The following is a 19,443-nucleotide window of genomic DNA, read 5'->3' on the forward strand; positions in this document are numbered from 1 at the left end:
AGGTAAGGTTAACTCTGCAGGGTGTGACACAGAGGTTAGTTTTTAATGTTTGTATTGTTGCAGCTTTGTGAAATGCAGATAGTGGCTTACCCATGATTCACAGCAATGACACTGACAGTGTGGGGTATTCATACTATCCAATGCGGTGTTGTGTTCTGAACGAAGTGAGATTCGACCGCGGCCGAGCACAGTGGCAATGGTTTTCCATCATGGAAGTACAGCTTTCGTGATTTGTGGATCGTAATCTGATGGGTGGATTTTTGTCAGGCTGGTGGTGCTGGTGGTGGGTCCGCCTCTTTTCAGTCATCTATTGTTCTGTCAGTTTCGAATAAATGGCTGTTTTGTGATCATGTTTACTGTGTGGTTCATAATACGGCGGACATATGTCCGCCATCTTGAAGGTGGCTTGACGGCCACTGCTGCGGCGGTCTTCCATTTACTCCGCCATGTTCGTAATGACTTTACTGGCCGATTTTCAAAAAGTCAGGTACTTGTCCCTTTCCCAGAGAAATCTTTATAATGTTAATGTGAAAAAGAGTAATTGTTGAGCTAATCTCCTTGAGAAGCTGCAAGTTGATAGGGTCTAGGAAGTGGTAAGAGTGGCTGGTCTTAACAATAGTTTTAAGTATTTCCATGATCATACTTCCTTGAATGAAGGGCCCAAAGTATTACATTTTTGGACGATGTTTAGTCAAACCTGTATTGTCTGGTAGCTTCTGGGTGATAGTTCAATATTTTTCAATGTTCTGAGAGGAAAGTAGCAAACTTCTCACATCGTTCATTCCTTCGTAAGTAAAATGTTGTCCATTGCCCAGGGTTTTGTGGTGCTTTTCAATTTTTCAAAAAGCTTTTCAGGATGGTTTATAGCAAAATCAAGCTTTGATTAAATAAAAGGGGATTTTTCTTCAAAGATAGGCTTTTTTGCAATTGCTTCTTTCCTGCCTTAGTCAGAGAGATTTAGGGGTTCATTGCGACCCCGGCAGTCAGCGTTAATATGGCAGTAAAGTACCGCCAACAGGCTGGTGGTACATACCACTCCGAACACCACGTCGGTAACAGCTGCCAGGCTGGAGATATCCATCTCCAGCCCAGCGGCCGTCACTGTTCTGCCTGCAAGATTATGACCCAGCCTACCGCCATGGTTTCCGTGCCATCCGTAACGCCACAAAAATCATGGCGGTAGGCCATATCAGCAACAGGGAATTCCTTCCCTGTCACTGATAGGGGTCTCCCCCCTTCCTCTCCAGGTAGCCCTCCTATCCCTCCAAAGCCCTCCTACCCCCATACATTCACGCCCCCTTCACACACATACACACGCATGCACACATTCTCACATGCTTTCACGCATACATGCATCCATTCACACACACATCCGCACACACTTTCAGACATACACACAGACATGCATTCACATCACACAACATAAACGCACTCACACCTCCATACATGCACACACTCATCCAACACGCAACACACACCCGCATCCACGCACACACAAACATTCACACACACACAACACTCCCACCCCTCCTCCCCTGTCAGATCCCCAACTTACCTGCGTTCAGGGGTCCTCCGGCAGGAGACAGGACGGGGCGCTTCTGCCACCAGCAGCGCCCACCAGCAGAACACCACCAGGCCGTATTAATGGTCATAATACAGATGGCGGCGGTCTACTGGCGTGGCGCTGCTGGTGGCAGCAGCACCACCTTACCGCCATCCGCCTGCATGGCCACAGCCAGATTTCTGCTCTTCTTGTGGTGGAATCTGGCTGTGGTCATAATACGGCGGACGGCTGGTAGCCGCGGCAACAGTCTTTTGGCGGCCGTCAACGCGGCAGTAGGCGGGTTTTTACTGCCAATGTCAAAATGAGGGCCTTAGTGTTGATGAAGACTTTTATAATGTGATCTAGCATATCTGTTTATTGTTTCTTAATATTAGGTCACATTGTCATTGGCATCTTGATCTCATGGAATATATTTTACTACTTTTTACGACTCAGACCCACTTTTGCTTTTTTAGCCTGGCCCATCGTAACTACCTAGGTACATAGTAAAGAGAAAGGGATTAAGAAGCAATAAGACCACTCTAAGATTGGTCTGTAGCATTTTTTGAAAAGTAAGTCTTTGCCCTTAGGAAAAACTGATGTATAATGTCTATACGTACATTCAAGTATAAAGTATACGGCTAAAAGGTGGGCTACTCTGTCTATTGGCTGGTCTGTTAATGGATTCACACACCACAGTCTGCTCATCAGTTTTCCAACCCACATACCTATTATGCAATTGCATATCAAAATGATGAATTCCACAACTGTAATTTTATAAAGCACTAAGCCGCAGCTCAGTTATACTGTGCCTTACACCATGTGCTACTGGTATACAGCAGAAAATGTATAAATATCTACAAGACAATTAGACACATGTGAATGTACTGTCCCATGTTAAAGGACCATTATTGTTTAGTACATTTCAGTCAAATGAGAAGATCATAATCCAGTTTCACCCTTAACTGGAAATGATTTTGGTACTTATAAATGCATACCTTGTCATAGCAATTAAAAAGTAAAATGCCAAACTGTATGAATGGAAATCTTCTTCATACAAATAACTGAAAATAAAAATATTTTCTTCCTTCTTACACATCCTCCCTTTGGACAGATTAACGTTTTTGAGATTCTGACAAGAAGATATTTACTTTAGAGTGATCTTCATTACATAATAGGAAAGCCTACATTAGGAACAGCAGGAATACTGCAGTGGTTGTCAGCTGGCACCAATGTCAATGCCTCCCCCTCCCTTTTTATTCTGGGAAGGTTGCCATGGTGGATTAATTGTTGATGGCCATCACAGCAAAAACCTCCATTAGCTAACAGTAGAGTGAAATGTTTCAGGGTCCATAGGAAAGGTATTGATATACATTTTTTATTTGGTACTTTTTCAGATATGAAAGCACCAGGACGTTAAATGGTAGGTTATATAAAGCAGATGTTGAGATTATGATGTTATGTACTGTCAGATATATCATTAATATTTTCAGATCAGAAAAGCCCAAATTTTGGATTTCCACATCAGGGCTGGTCCGAAAGCAGTGGTTTATCTCAAATGATTTTCCAGTCAGTAACAGATCTCCCTGTTTCTTCTTCCCCACATCCTACTGCTTGAACTTGAGTACTCTCTTAACTTTGTATAATTATATCAATCTATACTCACTAAAAAATCTACTTGGGAAATCTTTCAGTTTTCCATATTTGGCATACTGAACTTCCAAAAATAAATAACAGATCCATTTTCAGGAACGTTTGTACCTCTTGTGGGCTTCAGAGTTATTGAATGACTATAACATTGATTCATTTAACAACTTTCAACAGTCTTTCATGTCACTTGGCAGCGCTGATACACAATGTTTTTTAATAACCGGATTTTTATTGATTTGTACGCGGAAAACAAACAAAGAAAAACTCTGCTGATAGACCAACTAATACATGTTGCTAAAGTGTAATTACTTCAATTATCTGAAAAGTAAAATTTTTAGGAACCACTGCAAACCCAATCATTGCTTATGATACTTTCCTCTAAAACTATTACAAAATGCACCAGTGGAAGAGTACAACCAGCACTGAAATCCCCCCCAAAGTGTGGTCAATTTAAGGTCACAAAGCGTGCTTGCTACAACAGACATCACTCCTGCTGTAAAATCATGGAGACTGCCCTAAAGCAATAGCATACAAAGCAATATACACTAGTCTGGAGCACCGTGTAAACAAAATAATTGTGAATCTGTATTTACTAATTGTATTGTAAAAATATTGTTTCGGAAACTATGCAGTCCGAACCTACTTGGGGTTTACGGATGTGGATTTTGACATCTGGAACATCTGCTAAATTTATTGCTTATCAGGGAGGCTTGGTAATATTGTACTTAACAGTTTGGTATGTCTATTACTTATTGGAAAATGATTACTTCGCATCTTATTGGCAAAACTAAGTTTAATCCTTCATTTTTTCAGTTGATAAGAATGCCTACTTTGTAGTGTGATCCTCTCTTTGGTAGATATTCAATGATATATTTTTCTTTACATATTAGAAGGCCTCAGGAAGTCTTGCTTAAGACGAAACACATGTTGGCTGTTTTTTCGACTGTATATTCGACTGTATATCATACTGAGGTATCAAGCACATTTATGTAAAGTATGTCCTGTGTACCATGAAAATAACTAATGTCTCATTGTTTTTCTCATCTGTGGATTTATTGAATGCGAATAAAACATCTTTTTATAATACCATTAATCAATACAGGTTCAAAATTATTTTGTTTATGAAAAGCTTCAGGCAGGTGTATAATACTTTTCTCTGAAAGTAATTTAGTCTTGCCACTAAAGGAGCTGTTGTATGAATTTGATTTTTCACATAAGCTGATACACGATAGTTAAAGCAATAGCAAACTTAATTCACTCTCATATGGGATCCTCCTCTAGATCTTGTCCTTGTTCTTTGATGTTGTCTGGCTCAATATTTGGGCAAACCAATTCTAAAGCTTCCTTTGTTTATAGAGAGCAACAGTATTCTCTTAGCCCAATATGTAAACCATCTGTCACAACAGACTGAGAAGAGGACATGTCTGTATGTTGTTCTATTAAAGATTAGAAACAAAATTATATTCAATTTAAAATAGATTGTTGTTGCCCTTAAATTGCGTTTAGATTACCTGTAAATTACATACGATTATAAATATGGGTGATGATCTACATTGGTGATGTCATGAAAAGTGGATCTCCTTCAAATATTATCCTGTGATAATATCTGAAGCTTTGGAGTCTAGCTTGGTTTAAAAAAATTATATTTTTAAATAAAGCTACCTATTACTTTTTCAAATTTATTTTTGACTGCAATTATCTCTGTGGACAGTACTAACAATTTTAACGTGTATAGGTTATTATATCTTTTTATTTCCATTGCTTTTCAGCAAATCACTTCATGGTGGAAGAGTTTTCTTTCTATACTATCCAAAAAATGTTAGTGGAATGGTGTTTGTGCAAACCACAGTACTAACATGGAATATGCCGTCGTCTATCCCGAAACATATTAAAGGACATATTTTTTGGTTAGGTCTAACTCTCTATTGTATGTATCTTTCTGTACTCAATATTAAAATTTATAAAATGAAGTGTATGAACCTCCAGAAAGGAATTTCCTCCTACAGATGTGCTACTGATCTCTTTTGTGTATTAATTTTGAAATCTATTTTGTATCTCATTCCATATTTCTTACTAATTTATTTACTATACAAATTTTTCTCAATTATGACACTATTCCTGTTTTCACTTCTTTCTCTTCCTTCGCCTGTTTCTGCTGTCTCTTAAATGATATATACTATTTCTATTTTAGTATCTTTTTACGTTTGTTATATACATTTCAGGCTGTACTTTGATTTGTCCTTATGAGTATGTTCTTTGTAATAACAAATGACGACATTTTACATAGACTTAAGCAGTGATAGTTGAAACTGTTTAGTTCCTATGTTATCCTGCCTTCATTATGTTGATTTAATGATGTTATTACTCCAGACTAAACCTTTAATAAAACATTGTTATTTAAAAAAGAATATTCCTGTCACACCAAATCTTCATTTGAGCACTTCTATCAAAAAAAACTTGCGCATCAGAGGAATACAAAAGTGATTTAGTAAAAGGAGTTATATTTACAGGCTAAAATGGTAGTATTCGCAAGTAATGGGGGTTTCAAATGCTGCAGCTTATTAAAATTCAAAGGTAGGCTACCATTCATTTTTTGTAAGGGAATGGGTGGGTACTAATTTTCAGCATGCTTTTATCATCTACTTAAATGTACTCCACAATACCAATTTGCACAAGGATTGTTTCATGAAGCTGCACAGGATTAATCATAGTGAAGGTGATGGTGCTACGGGTGAGGAGTTGACAGAAATGTGGAGAAACATCCTCGTCTCTCCCTTACCCCAAAGCTTTCTTGACTTAATGTTCTATCAACTTTTTTCTTCTCCCAAGCTCTACAATAGGGGTACCTATCTCTGAGGTTAGGCCCTCTATATTTTCAATCTTGCGCTGATTCAATGTCAATTTTTCAATCACAGTAAGGTACACTACTGTTCCAGAGGTGTAAAGCTGAAGTTTTCAACTGGTCAATCCTTTTACGCAAAATATATTTGTCCATATTATCTGGATCAGTACCTTGGTCTCAAGAGTACTTATGAGCCAAACTTTAAAGGAAAGCAGTTTATATTTGTTTGCTACTTAGATTCCAAATCGAGTATGAAAGAGGTCATTATGGCAGCACACAAAAACAACCAATAACCTCAATCCATCAATCGTAGATTTATTCAAATATAGAGAATGGATATGAGTATTCCTGATAAAGCATGACTCTTACTGAGCTTAAAAACATTTTGACAGTAAGTTTCTTCTTTACAAAAAATCTTTAACATAAGTTAGTCTATACATGCAAAGCAATAAGAAATCTTGATTTCATGATTAATAAAAAATAAAATATCTAATTAATACTTAGGCCCTATTTCAAAGTGGGTGGTAATGAGGCATCTGCTAAATATTGGCAGATGTCCTGTCCACTCACCTGCCAGCCCCACGCCTCAATTAGAGGTTAGGGGTAAGCAGTGCATTTGACAAATAAGTCACTTCTCCGCTGTTCAGAAAAGTACTGTCCAGAACCTACATTGGTGGAAATAGCATAAGGGGAACCACTCTCTCCAACACCATATCCACTGCTGTTTCTTCTGTTTGGGGTCCCCACTGCAGTCACAGACAGAAAAAGATAACAAGTGACTCCCATGTAATGGGAAGAAACTCATTAGTCCATGATGAACATTGCTTTTGCCTATTCCGAAAAAAGCATCCACTTTGTGGGTCTATCTTTGGAAAAAAGAGCTGTCAGTGACACCATTCAGATATAGTATGGTGCGCCTGTCACCACAATCTTATTGGCCGTAAGAGGCTCTAGTAATAAAGGAGAAGTCACCTCAGTGAAACAGGCCAGTTCACCAGCTAATATTAGATTTTGCCTGTAGCCTTTACGGGTATCGTGAACGCAGAGTTCAAATAAACATTGTGGGAACTCTACAGACATAAACTTAAAACCTTTTCCAATGGATTAGGAGTCGCTCCCACACAAGAGGGTGATGGTTCCTAACTAAATGTTTCTACTGTCTTCTTTACACTTCATTCTAATGTAACCACTATCAAAAATTGTTTTAAAAATGTAGACAAAGTAATGCTTTGTAAGGCACTGCTGTTCACTATTTGGTGTTGCTTGACATTGGAAAAACAAAAGATAAAACTGATGTTTAACTGTGGCTCTAAATATAGGTGAGATGCACTTAATAGTCATTCTTTCTCATAAGCAGTTTCTGCAGAAAAATGATTTTTAAAAGAAAACCACGCTTAAAGTGCCAGTTATAAATACTCGCCATACTAAAAGTATAGTGCAGTTTGTTGCTCCCAGTGTCCAAGTAGCTTGAATTTATTTAGTAGCTTCTGAAAAAGCATTCCATCCAGTTTCATGATTGGTGAAAAACAAACAGGGCAACTCCTCCGCAATACAAGTTCCTTAACAGACAAAATCCATTTTACATCTCCACGTTGTCTTCAGCAGCCTCCTACAAAAACTCCAGGCAGATATATCCCCTCTCTGCATAAAATGGCAACGTCCACAGTCGAACTACCATTCAATCACCCATCTCCTGAAAAGCATCGAGCAAGCAGCCACTACCGAATTGCATGACAAATAAAGACCAACACCTCCCTCATGACTACCAGTTAGCATTCAGATCACAGTGTAACACAGACACAGCAACCATCCAGGTGGTGAATATTCCTTCCATATCACTGATAATGGTGTTCCTATCTTCCCATACTCCACCAACACTAGGCAACATTTGGCACCATCTGCCAGAAACCCTTATCAATACCATCACATCACAAATGGATTTTGATAACATAGTCTAGCAATGGTACGCAGCCTACAAACTGACAGCAACTCATCCTAAAGAACTCTAATGATCAGAGAATACACCCTTGACCTGTGGCATTCTCCAAAGCTCTATTCTGTCACTGCTCATCTCCAAGCTCTAAAATGGAGAGACTAAAGCTCAACAGTCAGAGATCCATCACTTTGTACATTGACATGCAGTTCTAGTTGAAACGTGGTAACAACACTGACTGCTTGAAGGTCTTCACCATTCAAACCTGGATATAGAAAGCACGCAGAACACTGAACCCCTGTAAAAAGGAGTTTGTGCAGGTCACTAAGGGATATATCCCAAAATTATTTTTAGAATAGCCTTTCAAAATTTAGGGCCTGAATTAGAACTTGGCGGACAGGTTACTCCATCACAATGGTGACGGATATCCTGTCTGTCAAAATCTAAACCCATGATACCCAATGGGATTTAGATTTTGGTGGCCCTGACATCCATCACTATTGTGACAGAGTAACCCATCTGCCAAGTTCTAAATCAGGCCCTTAGTTCTTCTGCACTTGGACGGAGGAAATACCCTACTTGAAGATACCCCAGACAATCATTAGACACCATTGAATATCATTCTCAACAGATTTGCATGATTCATCAAGGGACTCAGAAACTATGAACAGATCACTTATGCTTTTTAGGAACTCTATTGGCTCACCCAGCATGCCTGCATCGTTTTTAAAATATGCTGCATTAAATAATGCCATTACACTACATTCCTGTCAGACAAGAACTAGATCATTGATGCTCAAAGAAACACATGCAGCCATGACATCAACAACTTGAAAACAATAGGTGTGAGCACTAGTCTAGAAGACAACTGTTCTCTCGCCAAATATGCCATATCTGGAATTTCATCGTTATACTGATCTGTATATCTCCATTTCTCTTCCACCTCCTAAGGGATCAAATCGACACCTCTTCAGAGCAAAGCCCGGACAGAAACAAGCACACTCCCTTGTATAAATTCTGTTGCAAGAATGACTCAGCTACCTACAAGTTCATTGTAGCTACCACCTTTCTTATATTCCATCCACACCATCTCTTGTACAGCACACCTTCGTTTACAGCTAGGTTTGCTCTTTTTAACTATACATTCAAGCAAACATGCATTTTATGACATTTTGCATGAAAATCATTCTGGAATTTCCACACATCTTTTAAACCTAATAATCATTTAAAATAAATGCTTCGCATCTTCTAAACATTCCTACCATGTTTATTTTTAGATACAAGTATATAATAATGCTTTATATCAATGACGACCATATTTCTATATTGAAAAATATTTGTTTCATTGTATTGTTTGTGTGAAACATAGTGCTGTGAGTTTATACAGTTACATTTCTCAACCCTTCAGCCCCATAAAAGTAATCAGAAATATTCAAACGGAAGCACTTGACATACGCACCTCACTTTGGGCTCATGATGCTGAGTTTAAAAATCTTTATGCCTATTTACCCATCATTAAATTTATTTTCCACCTGTCACTGAATGTTAAAGGGGATCTCATGAAAAATCCAGGCTACGGGCCTCACAGTCATGATTGTTTGGTTTTATTTGTTTTTTAATCTGTATAGACCTTTAAAATGTTTTAGGTACAGTTTGCCAATATCTAATCCTGAAAATGCTGCAATGCCTCATTTTAGCTGGAACAACAGTAGTAACAGGACCATTTTATCTGCAGAACCGAAGCTCTACAAATCAGTAGCTGCTTCAAGGACATAGATGTTGAACTCACCACATCTTTTTTTCAAGGAGAGGTTGATATGTTTTGCATTTTATATAGCACAAAATCAACCCGAGAGTATTAGATCACTTTACATGAGCACTAGTTACATTACACAAGGTCACATTCATATTGTTTCGCTTTACATGAGCACTAGTTACATTACAGAAGGACACATTCATATTTTTCTTTTAGGCACATGGGGTTTAAGGGCCTGATGTAGAGTTCGGTGGACGGGTTACTCGTCATAAATGTGGCGGGTATCCCGTCCACTGTACTGCAAGTGCATTATATCCAGTGGCACATGTATTTAAGGCTGACGGGATATCTGTCACGTTTGTGACCTGTCTGGTCAACTCTAAGCAGACCCTAAGTGGTTTGCCCAGAATCACGGGATGTTGAGCCACTACTGAGTCTAAAACATGGTTTCGCAGTTCCAAAGTAGGCATCCCTGGCTGTAAGCCACACCCTTTGCCTTTACAATAGAAAGATGTAGTGGAGCCATATTGTAGTAATTGCTGTGTGCTGACACACGGTTTGGCAAACTTCTCATGAGTCGCAACATTTAATTGGCTCCAGTAGCAACTGGGAGTATGATCTTTATACCCTTAACTCAAACGTTCAACACTAACTCCAAACATGCCAAGCCCATAATGGTAGAATGCTGTCTGTTTTGCTACTTTACCAATAAAAGTTAAAGTGGAAAACAATCAAACTTACTAATTTTATATCCCAGGCTTTCAGCATGAATCCTCTTTGCCATGAACTGACTCTCAATTACTGCCCGCACTTCCACCTCCTTTGGAAAATTAGGAACCTGCAGAGCACAGACAGGAACATGTAAGAAAAAGGGTTACAATGAGGTCTATTTAGACCCTTGCATGTTATAAAAAGGAAACATGGGAGATAATATTTTATTTGTTTTATATTTCAAAAGAGACACCTTTTTAGAAACTTTAATATAGCACTGATATGGGTTGGGGAAAAAAAGATAGGATCGGGGCAGGCCAATAGCTGACCAAGATGACCACAAACTGAGAACGTTCTCCTTTCCAAGGCCTGAGCCCTACCTAAATCTGACCAATGTTCCTTCCATCTGCTCAAGAAAGGACAAAAAGAGCCTGAGACTGTCCCCAGGCATCACCGCAACATCGTACATCAGTAGTGGGGGGGCTGAAGAAACGAAGACCACTTGATCCCACCCATACACCTTCAGGCAAGAGGAGCAATCCAGGACTGAACAAACAGAGGGTGCCTTGACTCAAGTGCTTAATTTGAGCTGGTGTTTTCCAGTTCTGGACACCAGCACTTTATTGCCAACATTGGCTCTTGTGACAGCCTCCCAAAAGGTGATGCTGTTTGTCTCATTTTTTGAAGAGCACAACAGCTGTTGTTTACTAATTAAATGGACATTACAACCACTAATACCTGCCACCCAAAGCTATAAGAGTAACTTGGGTGGCATGTATTAGCCATTTTAATGTATATTTAAAGTCTGAATAGTCACACTTGTATGAGTGTAATGGCTAGTAGTGCAAGTACTGTCATAGACAGCACTAGTGGGAGCAATGGGTGGTGCAAGCTGCTGTGGCCTCCTGACAAGGGCCCAGGGACTTTTTTTTTCACAAATTAAGAACTGCCTTGACTGATACCGGTGGCACTGAGGGTAAGCCAGGCCCCTGTCCTCATGTCCCCCTGGGAAGAGGCCAATACAAAAAGGTCTAATGAACAGGGGCATGATCCCCCTACCCCACTGTAATAAGCACGCTAACTCAGTTGCAAGCATGGGGCAGCATGGGTTAAGCTACACAAAGGCATCTGTAAAATAAAATCTTCCCTTTTGTCACATAAGCTGAGTCATCTAACTTTAAAGGTTTTTGAAGATAAGCAGTCCTTCCTTTACCATAAAACATGGGGCTAACCTTTCAAGTGGTTCATAGTGTGTTAAGAGGAGCAAGAACGAAATGATAAAAATTCTTGATGTCAGGATGATGCATTTTTCCTGGATGAATGAGGAAGCTACTGTCTTGTCATTAATAGGAAATAGTAATGTGCACTTCTAAATGTAAGAGCTGAATGCATGAGAAAACCCTTGTCCTTCCATTTCTATTGCCCATGAATGTGAATATGTTTGGACTGCGTCTTATTTCCAATCCTTCGCCCACACCTAGGGATAGTCCTCTTTAGTCATCAAAAGAAACATCAGAAAATAAGGACACCTAGCCTACCAGCCTCACTCGCAAATTTGCAGACCTCCTTGTGGAAAACCACAAGTTCTCGAGAAGGGATGGAGAGACATAAATAGCATGTTTTTCAAACCTGACAGTGAGATGCAGATCTTTGTAGAATATAAAAAATCACTGCAACTATCTTTCTTTGCTGCAGTTCCAGGCAGAAAGTATCCTTTAGTGCCCAAGGGAACTACAACATGAAACACTCTTGAGACGGCTCCTACAATTTCTGAATACTCCAGAGGCTTATTTTCTGATTCCAGCATGTCAATACAGCATAACATCCTTGCTGCATATGTATTTGCACCAGGGACTAGATATAGTTTCTAATCCTCTTCTATATCATATTCTCAAGGGACACCATAGAAGAAGCTAATGATTAACAATACTATTCTCTTTGCTATATCTCCTTTCTAGCAGTTCCTTCAACTTTCAGCTGATCAGTTGAAAATAGTTGCAAGAATCTTCACCTTACTCCCCTTCAAGAGAAAAAGACCTCCTTTGCACCCTGGAATCCTCAGCTTATCAATGCACTGTGTTTACTCAATTATATCCTGGTGAGTTTAAAAGCCGTGGTAAGGGCCTAACACAAAAGAGGAAGACCTCTGTACATTTGCCTGCAGTTTGATTCTCTTATTCTGATACTTAGAACGTAATAGGCATGAACTTTCTCTAAGAGTACCACCCATAAGAAGAGTAACCAACTTAGGGGGTTATTCTAACTTTGGAGGAGTGTTAATCCGTCCCAAAAGTGACGGTAAAGTGACGGATATACCACCAGCCGTATTACGAGTTCCATAGGATATAATGGACTCGTAATACGGCTGGTGGTAAATCCGTCACTTTTCCGTCACTTTTGGGACGGATTAACACCTCCTCCAAAGTTAGAATAACCCCCTTAGTGTTTTGATGCCCTAGTGCCATGATGACACAGATTGGAATGTGCCCCTGCACCTGCCCGCCATTGGAAATTACTGTCACAACTCTTCTTTCTACATTCCCATGATATCTAACACCTATGAAAGGATATGTTTTTATTTTTCTAAAAATGAGTCCACATCTAACGTGCATTGATCTGCTCACAGCAGAGCACAATGTTGCACATATAAGTGTTCATGAACCATGTAGCAGCATCTTTGAGTTCACATGATATCTGCAGTTTATGCTCGCACGCTCCTTACCAAAGCTGAACACAAACATTTCCACCATGAAGGCTACCCTTAGCACAACACAGAGAGATTTAGGGCTCCCAGTAACACAAATACTGTCACCCTTGGAATCTCTGATTTTATGTCCAGAGACTTGTAAAAAGCTGGCTCATAGTGTATCTTCTACAAAAGCCCCTGTGTTAGACCTGTCATCCTTGGTGTGGTCTCCCCTGTCTTTTTTGCCTCTGCTTCCCATGTTTTGACTGTGTGCTGTTTTTTGTACTCTGGGCACTTTACCATTGCTGACCAGTGCTAAAGTGCAAGTGCTCCCTGGATAAATTGTAAGTGTAACAGTTTTTTCCCTGATTGGTATATCTAATTTACTGGTAAGTGCATAGTTACTAGAGGTGCCCAGGCTCTGTAAATCCAATGCTACTAGTGGGCCTGCAGCACCAATTGTGCCACCCACATGAGTAGCCCTGTAAACATGGTTCCGACCTGCCACTGCAGTGTCTGTGTGTGCAGTTTTAACCTGTCAATTCAGCCTCGCAAGTGTACCCACTTGCCAGGTCCAAACCTTTTTTTTTTATACATGTAAGGCACCCCAAGGGTAGGCCCTTGGGCAGGGTGTAGTGTATGTTAAAGGTGGGACATGTACTGGTGTGTTTTATATGTCCTAGCAGTGAAATACTGCCAAATTCGGTTTTCACTGTTGCAAAGCCTAGCTCTCTCATAGGTTAACATGGGGGCTGCCTTTAAATATCTTTTAAGTGTAGTTTACCTTGGGAGCAGATATACATTTGGAGTTTGGTGTCTCAGAACTCAGAATTTAAAAATACAACTTTTGGTAAAGTTGGTTTTTAAATTGTCAGTTTAAAAATGCCACTTTTAGAAAGTGGGCATTTTCTTACTTAAACCATTTTGTGACTCTGCCTGCTTGTGTTTTCCTTGTCTGGGTCAGACTGACAGTTGGGTTGTTTCTGAATCTCCACTAGACTGTGACACAAAGGGAGCTTGGGTGTAGCCTGCATATCCTAATGGGCCATCTGGGCTGGAGTGGCAGGAGGAGTATTCACTTACACCTGAATAGGCCGTGCCTGCCCTCACACAATGCAGTCTCCAACCCCCTGGTGGTTGTCTGGAGCCAGGCTTGGGCAAGGCAGGATCTTGTGAACAACAGAGACTTTCCTTTGAAGTTTGCCTACTTTAAAGACAGAAAGGGGGGCGCGGCCAAGATGGCGGCGTGAGCGGATGCGTTTTCGCGAGCTCCGCCGCCCTGGCCTTATCAGAAGCATAGCGACCCCGGATCGTTGTCCTCTGGGCCCCCCCCAGTTCATCGGGGGAGGCGAGAGACCAAGGGCGTCCCAGGGAGGGGATCCGGAGAGCAAGCACGGACGCGGGGAGCCTGTAGCATCTGGCCTTTCGGCCCTGGCCTGCGCTCGCCTCTGATGGGCGAGGAACGCGGTGGTGACGGCTGCGTGGTGCGGTCCGGCAGATGCGGGTGCCGTGGGCAGCCCGACGCGGCCAACGGAGGTGCCTGGCGGGGTCCAGCGGTGGTGCCGCTGGGCCTGAGGGCCGGGTTCCGGGACGCACCTGGTGGGGCCGGCCTCCAGAGCCCAGAGCGGCCATTCCTGGGCCCAGGACAGGTGGAGGTGCCCCGATATGAGGTAGTGGGGCTCCCAGTCGGCGGTGCGATCAGCCCGCGGTGGAATTGCCCGAGACGGGGCATGGTAAGTGTGGCCAGGTTGGGCCGTGGCTTGAGAGAGGTGGCCTGCAGCGATGGCACACGGACCCGATCGACAGGTAAAGGCCTGGAAATTTTGCTTTTGCTGCTCTGGTTGAGGCGAATAGTTAGAGGAGATCACTGGGGAGTGCGACGTGCTTGCAGCTCGACAAGGCCTGTGACGAGGTGGATGAGGCCTGAGACCGGGGCCAATAGTCAGTCGGTGCAGGAGCAGAAGTGCCATGGCGTCCTCTAAATCCAAGAGGGATCAGTCGGTGAGGGGCATGCTGACCAGATCCCATCCGACGAAGAGTGGATCGGTTGAGGGGTCGGTGGTGATGAGGGGCTTCGAGGATCGTGGAGAGGTGGAAGATGATGGCGAGGCCCCGGTAACGAAAGGATTTCTCGCCTCCTTGTTTGATTCACTCAAGAGAGATCTGCAAGAGATTCGGAGCGACATTTCCCAAGAGATGAAGGAGCTGCGTACGGAGGTCACATCCCTAGGCGATCGAGTGGCGAATGTAGAGGACGGTGAGATCGCTCGGGGTTGAGGAGGTCAAACATGTGCAGCAGGAGATAACACGTCTTCGTGAGCAGCAGGATCTTCTCCAGATTACAGTGGAGGACTTGGAGAATCGGTCGCGGCGGCATAACATACGTATTAGGGGTGTCCCGACTGGAGCGGAGAAGGAAGATATTGGAGAGTTTGTTACAGCGTTGTTCCGCTCGATTCTGGGCACTGATGACCTAAGGGAGATTGTGCTGGACCGCGTTCACCATGTGGGTCGTCCCAGGGAGACCGGGGGTCACCCGGCTGATATCTTAGCGTGTTTCCATAATTATGGACTTAAAGAAAACATTTTACAGAGAACCCGTTACCTTTCCCAGGTCCAGTTTCGTGGGCACGCGCTGCAGCTGTTCCAGGACCTCTCGCTGCGGACTTTACAAAGGCAGAGAGACTTTAAACCCTTCACATAGCACTTGCGGGCTCACTCTGCATCTTATTCCTGGGGTCACCCCTATCGCCTTACGTTTCGGTGGGAGAACCAATGGCATCAGGTGAAAACGGTGCTGGAGGCAAGGAGGATCCTGCACTTGGAGGAGGCCGAGCGGGATCTGGAGGCACGTTTGGAGGAAGCTGGAGGGGGGCGCCCTCGGTAGCGGAGGAAGGAGAGGAAGAGAAAACAACAGCGGCCCACCACGACGGAGCAGGCGTTGGAAAGACAACCAGTATTGAGCAGCTTGGCTGCGGGGACCATTACCTAGATAATGGGTGACTCAGTGCTGCTGCAGTTGTCTGGGGTCGTGTTGGTTTTACCTTCGGTCTTAGGACCACAGGAGAGGGGCTTGGGTGGCGGAGTCGCTGGATCCCATGCAACGAACTCTGGTGGATCTACTGCCCCGACGAGACTTTACCTCTTTGGAGATGTGTGTCGGAGGACTTCTTTGTTGTACGCACCTGTTGTGCGCTAAGGTGTGTTGGTGTGCTTCCTCTGGAACTCATATAGATGTTGAACATGCTGGTTCCCTGCGAGTGGGATTCGCCCCAGTGTTGGTTTGGCCCTTGCCCCTTTGTAGTGGCTCAAGCCCTCAAAGCGTAGTCGGTTTAACTCCATATGTCCTTTAAGTGTTTAAGCTTGAATGTCTGGGGACTTAACAGCCCAGCTAAGAGACTGGCGGTCTTGTCTGGTCTTGAGAGATCGGGAAGTTATGTCTGCCTTCTGCAGGAGACACACTTATTGTCCAAGGATACATATAGAATGCGTTCAAAGTGGTTCCCCAGGCAGTTTTGGTCCACAGCCCCTACGAAACATGCTGGTTGTGGCGATGCTCCTGTCAAGGGCCTTCCCTGGTGAGGTGGTAGCTAGGCTACATGAGGTACAGGGTAGGTTCCTGGCTCTCAGGATGTGGGTGGGGGCCTTTTTCTTTACTATTGCTACATTATATTCTCCTAATGTGCAACAAGAAACCTTTATGAGGCAGGCCTTTCCCCAATGCTTATTACCCCTGACAGGGCTATTTTGGTGGGGGGAGATTTTAACCTGCTCATGGACAATGAATTGGATAGGTCTGGGCACCGCTTTGGGCAGACTGGGGTAAAATCTGTGGCCAGGAGGCAGTGGTTGGCTGAATGTGGTCTGGAGGATGTTTTGAGGAGGGCACACCCTACACTTAGGGACTATTCATTTTATTCTGCGGCCTCTAAGACGTATACACGTACTGATTTTTTTCTGGCCTCTGCGGAGTTCACCTCTCGAATTAGTGAGACCACAATCGAGTCCTGGGCCCTAACGGATCATGCACCTATTACTCTGGAGGCCAGTTTTGATATGGGGCGTGTGGGGAGTCCGAGTTGGCGCTTTAAAGATACCATATTGCAGAGCAGAGCCGCTGAGGAGACGCAGAGGCGCGCGATAGTGGACTATATTAGGCTTAATGATGATGGGAGTACTAGTTTGGAGACACTGTGGGAGGCTCTCAAAGCAGTAGTCCGAGGGGAAGTAATGTCGCTCTCAGCTAACGATAAGAAAGCAAAGAAGGAACAAAGAGCAGTGCTTGAGCAAAAAGTGGCGGCCTTAGAATGCTCCCATAAATACACTGGTGCACCTAGAGTATGGAGAGAGCTGGAGAGGGCGCGCCAGCAGTTGAAATGGCTAGACTGGGATAGGGCAGAATATGCAATAGTGCAGCTTAAACACAAATACTATATTGGGAGCAATAGATGTGGAAGGCTCCTTGCGCACCGGCTGAGAGCGCATCGCTCCGCTACGGCGATAAAGATGGTACGCTCCCCCTCTAAAGGGGAAGTGCGAACGGACGACCAAATGACAGTGGTCTTTGCTGAGTACTATAGGGAATTGTACGCCGCGGACGCTCGGTGTGATGTGGATCCTGCTGCTTTCCTCACGGACATTACAATTACCCCGCTTGGGGAGCGTGAGGCGGCCTCCTTGGACCAGCCTATAAGGGTGGAAGAGGTTATTTCTGCGATATCACGTCTAAAGGGCGGGAAGTCCCCTGGCCCGGATGGCTTCACAGCACTTTTTTATAAAACTTTCTGTCCGGAGTTGGTGCCGGTTTTGGCGCGGCTCTTTAACTCCTTTTGTGTGTCCGGGGTACTCGTGCCTAGTATGCTGGAGGCTACCATCACGGTCATCCACAAGCCCGGGAAAGATCCAGAAGAGTGAGCTTCGTACAGGCACATCTCGCTTCTGAATATAGACGCCAAGTTGTTTACTGGTATTTTGGCTCATCGCCTCAATCCCTACATGCCGGGCCTTATAGATCCGGATCAGGCGGGCTTTATACCCCACCGGCAATGCAGTGACAATACGAAGCGCCTTCTGCATTTAATAGATAAAACTGGCAGATCGCGCAGGGAGGCGCATCTTCTTTCTATTGATGCACAGAAGGCATTTGATAGGGTCCATTGGCCCTATCTTTTTCAGGTGCTGGAGCGCTATGCGTTGGGGCCTTGATTCAGAACCTGGATTCAATGCATCTATCGCTCACCCAAGGCTGCCGTGCGGGTTAATGGAACTCTGTCCTTGCCATTTCCGGTTGGTCGTGGAACACATCATGGGTGCCCGCTTCCCCCTCTACTATTTGCGCTGTATATGGAGCCTTTTGCTCAGCACCTTCGTGACAACCCCCTAGTCTCTGGCATTAAGTTTGGGGGCGATCATCACCTTATTAGCCTATATGCAGATGATGTGATCCTTAACCTTGCGGAGCACATGATCTCGCTGCCAGCCCTTATGAGGGCCCTTGAGGAGTTTGGTCGGATTTCTGGGTTTCGTGTGAATATGCTGAAGTCGCAGTCTGTCCACTTCTCCCGACCATGTAGAAAGCTTGAAGGCCCGCTATCCCTTCATTTGGTCGACGTCGCAGGTACCCTATTTGGGTATTGAACTGGGGACTTCTGCGGCAAAGACAGCGAGTTTGAATTATGCCACCCTAACTAGGGAGGTTTTGCGGGACCTCGGGAACTGGGGGAAACATAAAATCTCTTGGTTGGGCAGGGTGGCGGCGGTGAAAATGACTGTGCTGCCGCGCATACTCTATGTCTTTCAGGCGCTTCCTCTGACTCCTCTGTCTCGAACAAGTCTGCGGTTCTGAAATGTATTTGGGATGGACGACCGGCGCAGCTTCCGAGGAATGTACTTTATCGCCCCAGAGAAGAGGGGGGGATTGGCCGTTCCCTGTCTTCTGCGGTATTTCCAGGCTGCTCAGCTGCGCTTTCTTTTGGAGTGGAGTAGGCCGCTCTCTGAGAAACATTGGTGTTTTATGGATCAGGCGGTGGTGGGGTCTCATATCTGGAAAGAGCCCTGGCTCCGACGTCGGCACAGGGCGCCCAGGCTCTACTCCTCCCCGATCACGGGAGCGACTTTCCGTGTATGAGACGTAGTGGCACGATGGCAGGGGTTGACAACGTTTCCATCCCCTATGTCACCGATTGGTGAGAACCCTGACTTTGCGCCCGGCTTACAGGTCGAGAGTTTTCGCTGTTGCTATGATGGGGGCTGCAAGAGGGTGGGGAGCCTTTTTGATGAGAATGGGGTGATTCCTTTTGATCAGATGCGAGAAACGTATCGA

General features: G+C 43.7%; 1 protein-coding gene across 4 annotated transcripts in view; it reads right to left on the minus strand.

The window, feature by feature from the left end:
* The window catches only part of XYLB (xylulokinase), an 830,291-nt gene that overhangs the window by 489,771 nt on the left and 321,077 nt on the right, over positions 1 to 19,443 (minus strand). For all 4 annotated transcript variants that reach the window (XR_011199144.1, XM_069211091.1, XM_069211089.1 and 1 more), the window contains one exon: positions 10,466 to 10,562. Coding sequence is in view for 3 of the 4 variants with exons in the window: in XM_069211091.1 (XP_069067192.1) it covers positions 10,466 to 10,562 (97 nt within the window). In the remaining variant the exon portion in view is untranslated. The remainder of the gene's footprint in view (positions 1 to 10,465; positions 10,563 to 19,443) is intronic.

This window comes from Pleurodeles waltl, chromosome 10 (assembly GCF_031143425.1).
Source record: "Pleurodeles waltl isolate 20211129_DDA chromosome 10, aPleWal1.hap1.20221129, whole genome shotgun sequence".
Lineage (NCBI taxonomy): Eukaryota > Metazoa > Chordata > Amphibia > Caudata > Salamandridae > Pleurodeles > Pleurodeles waltl.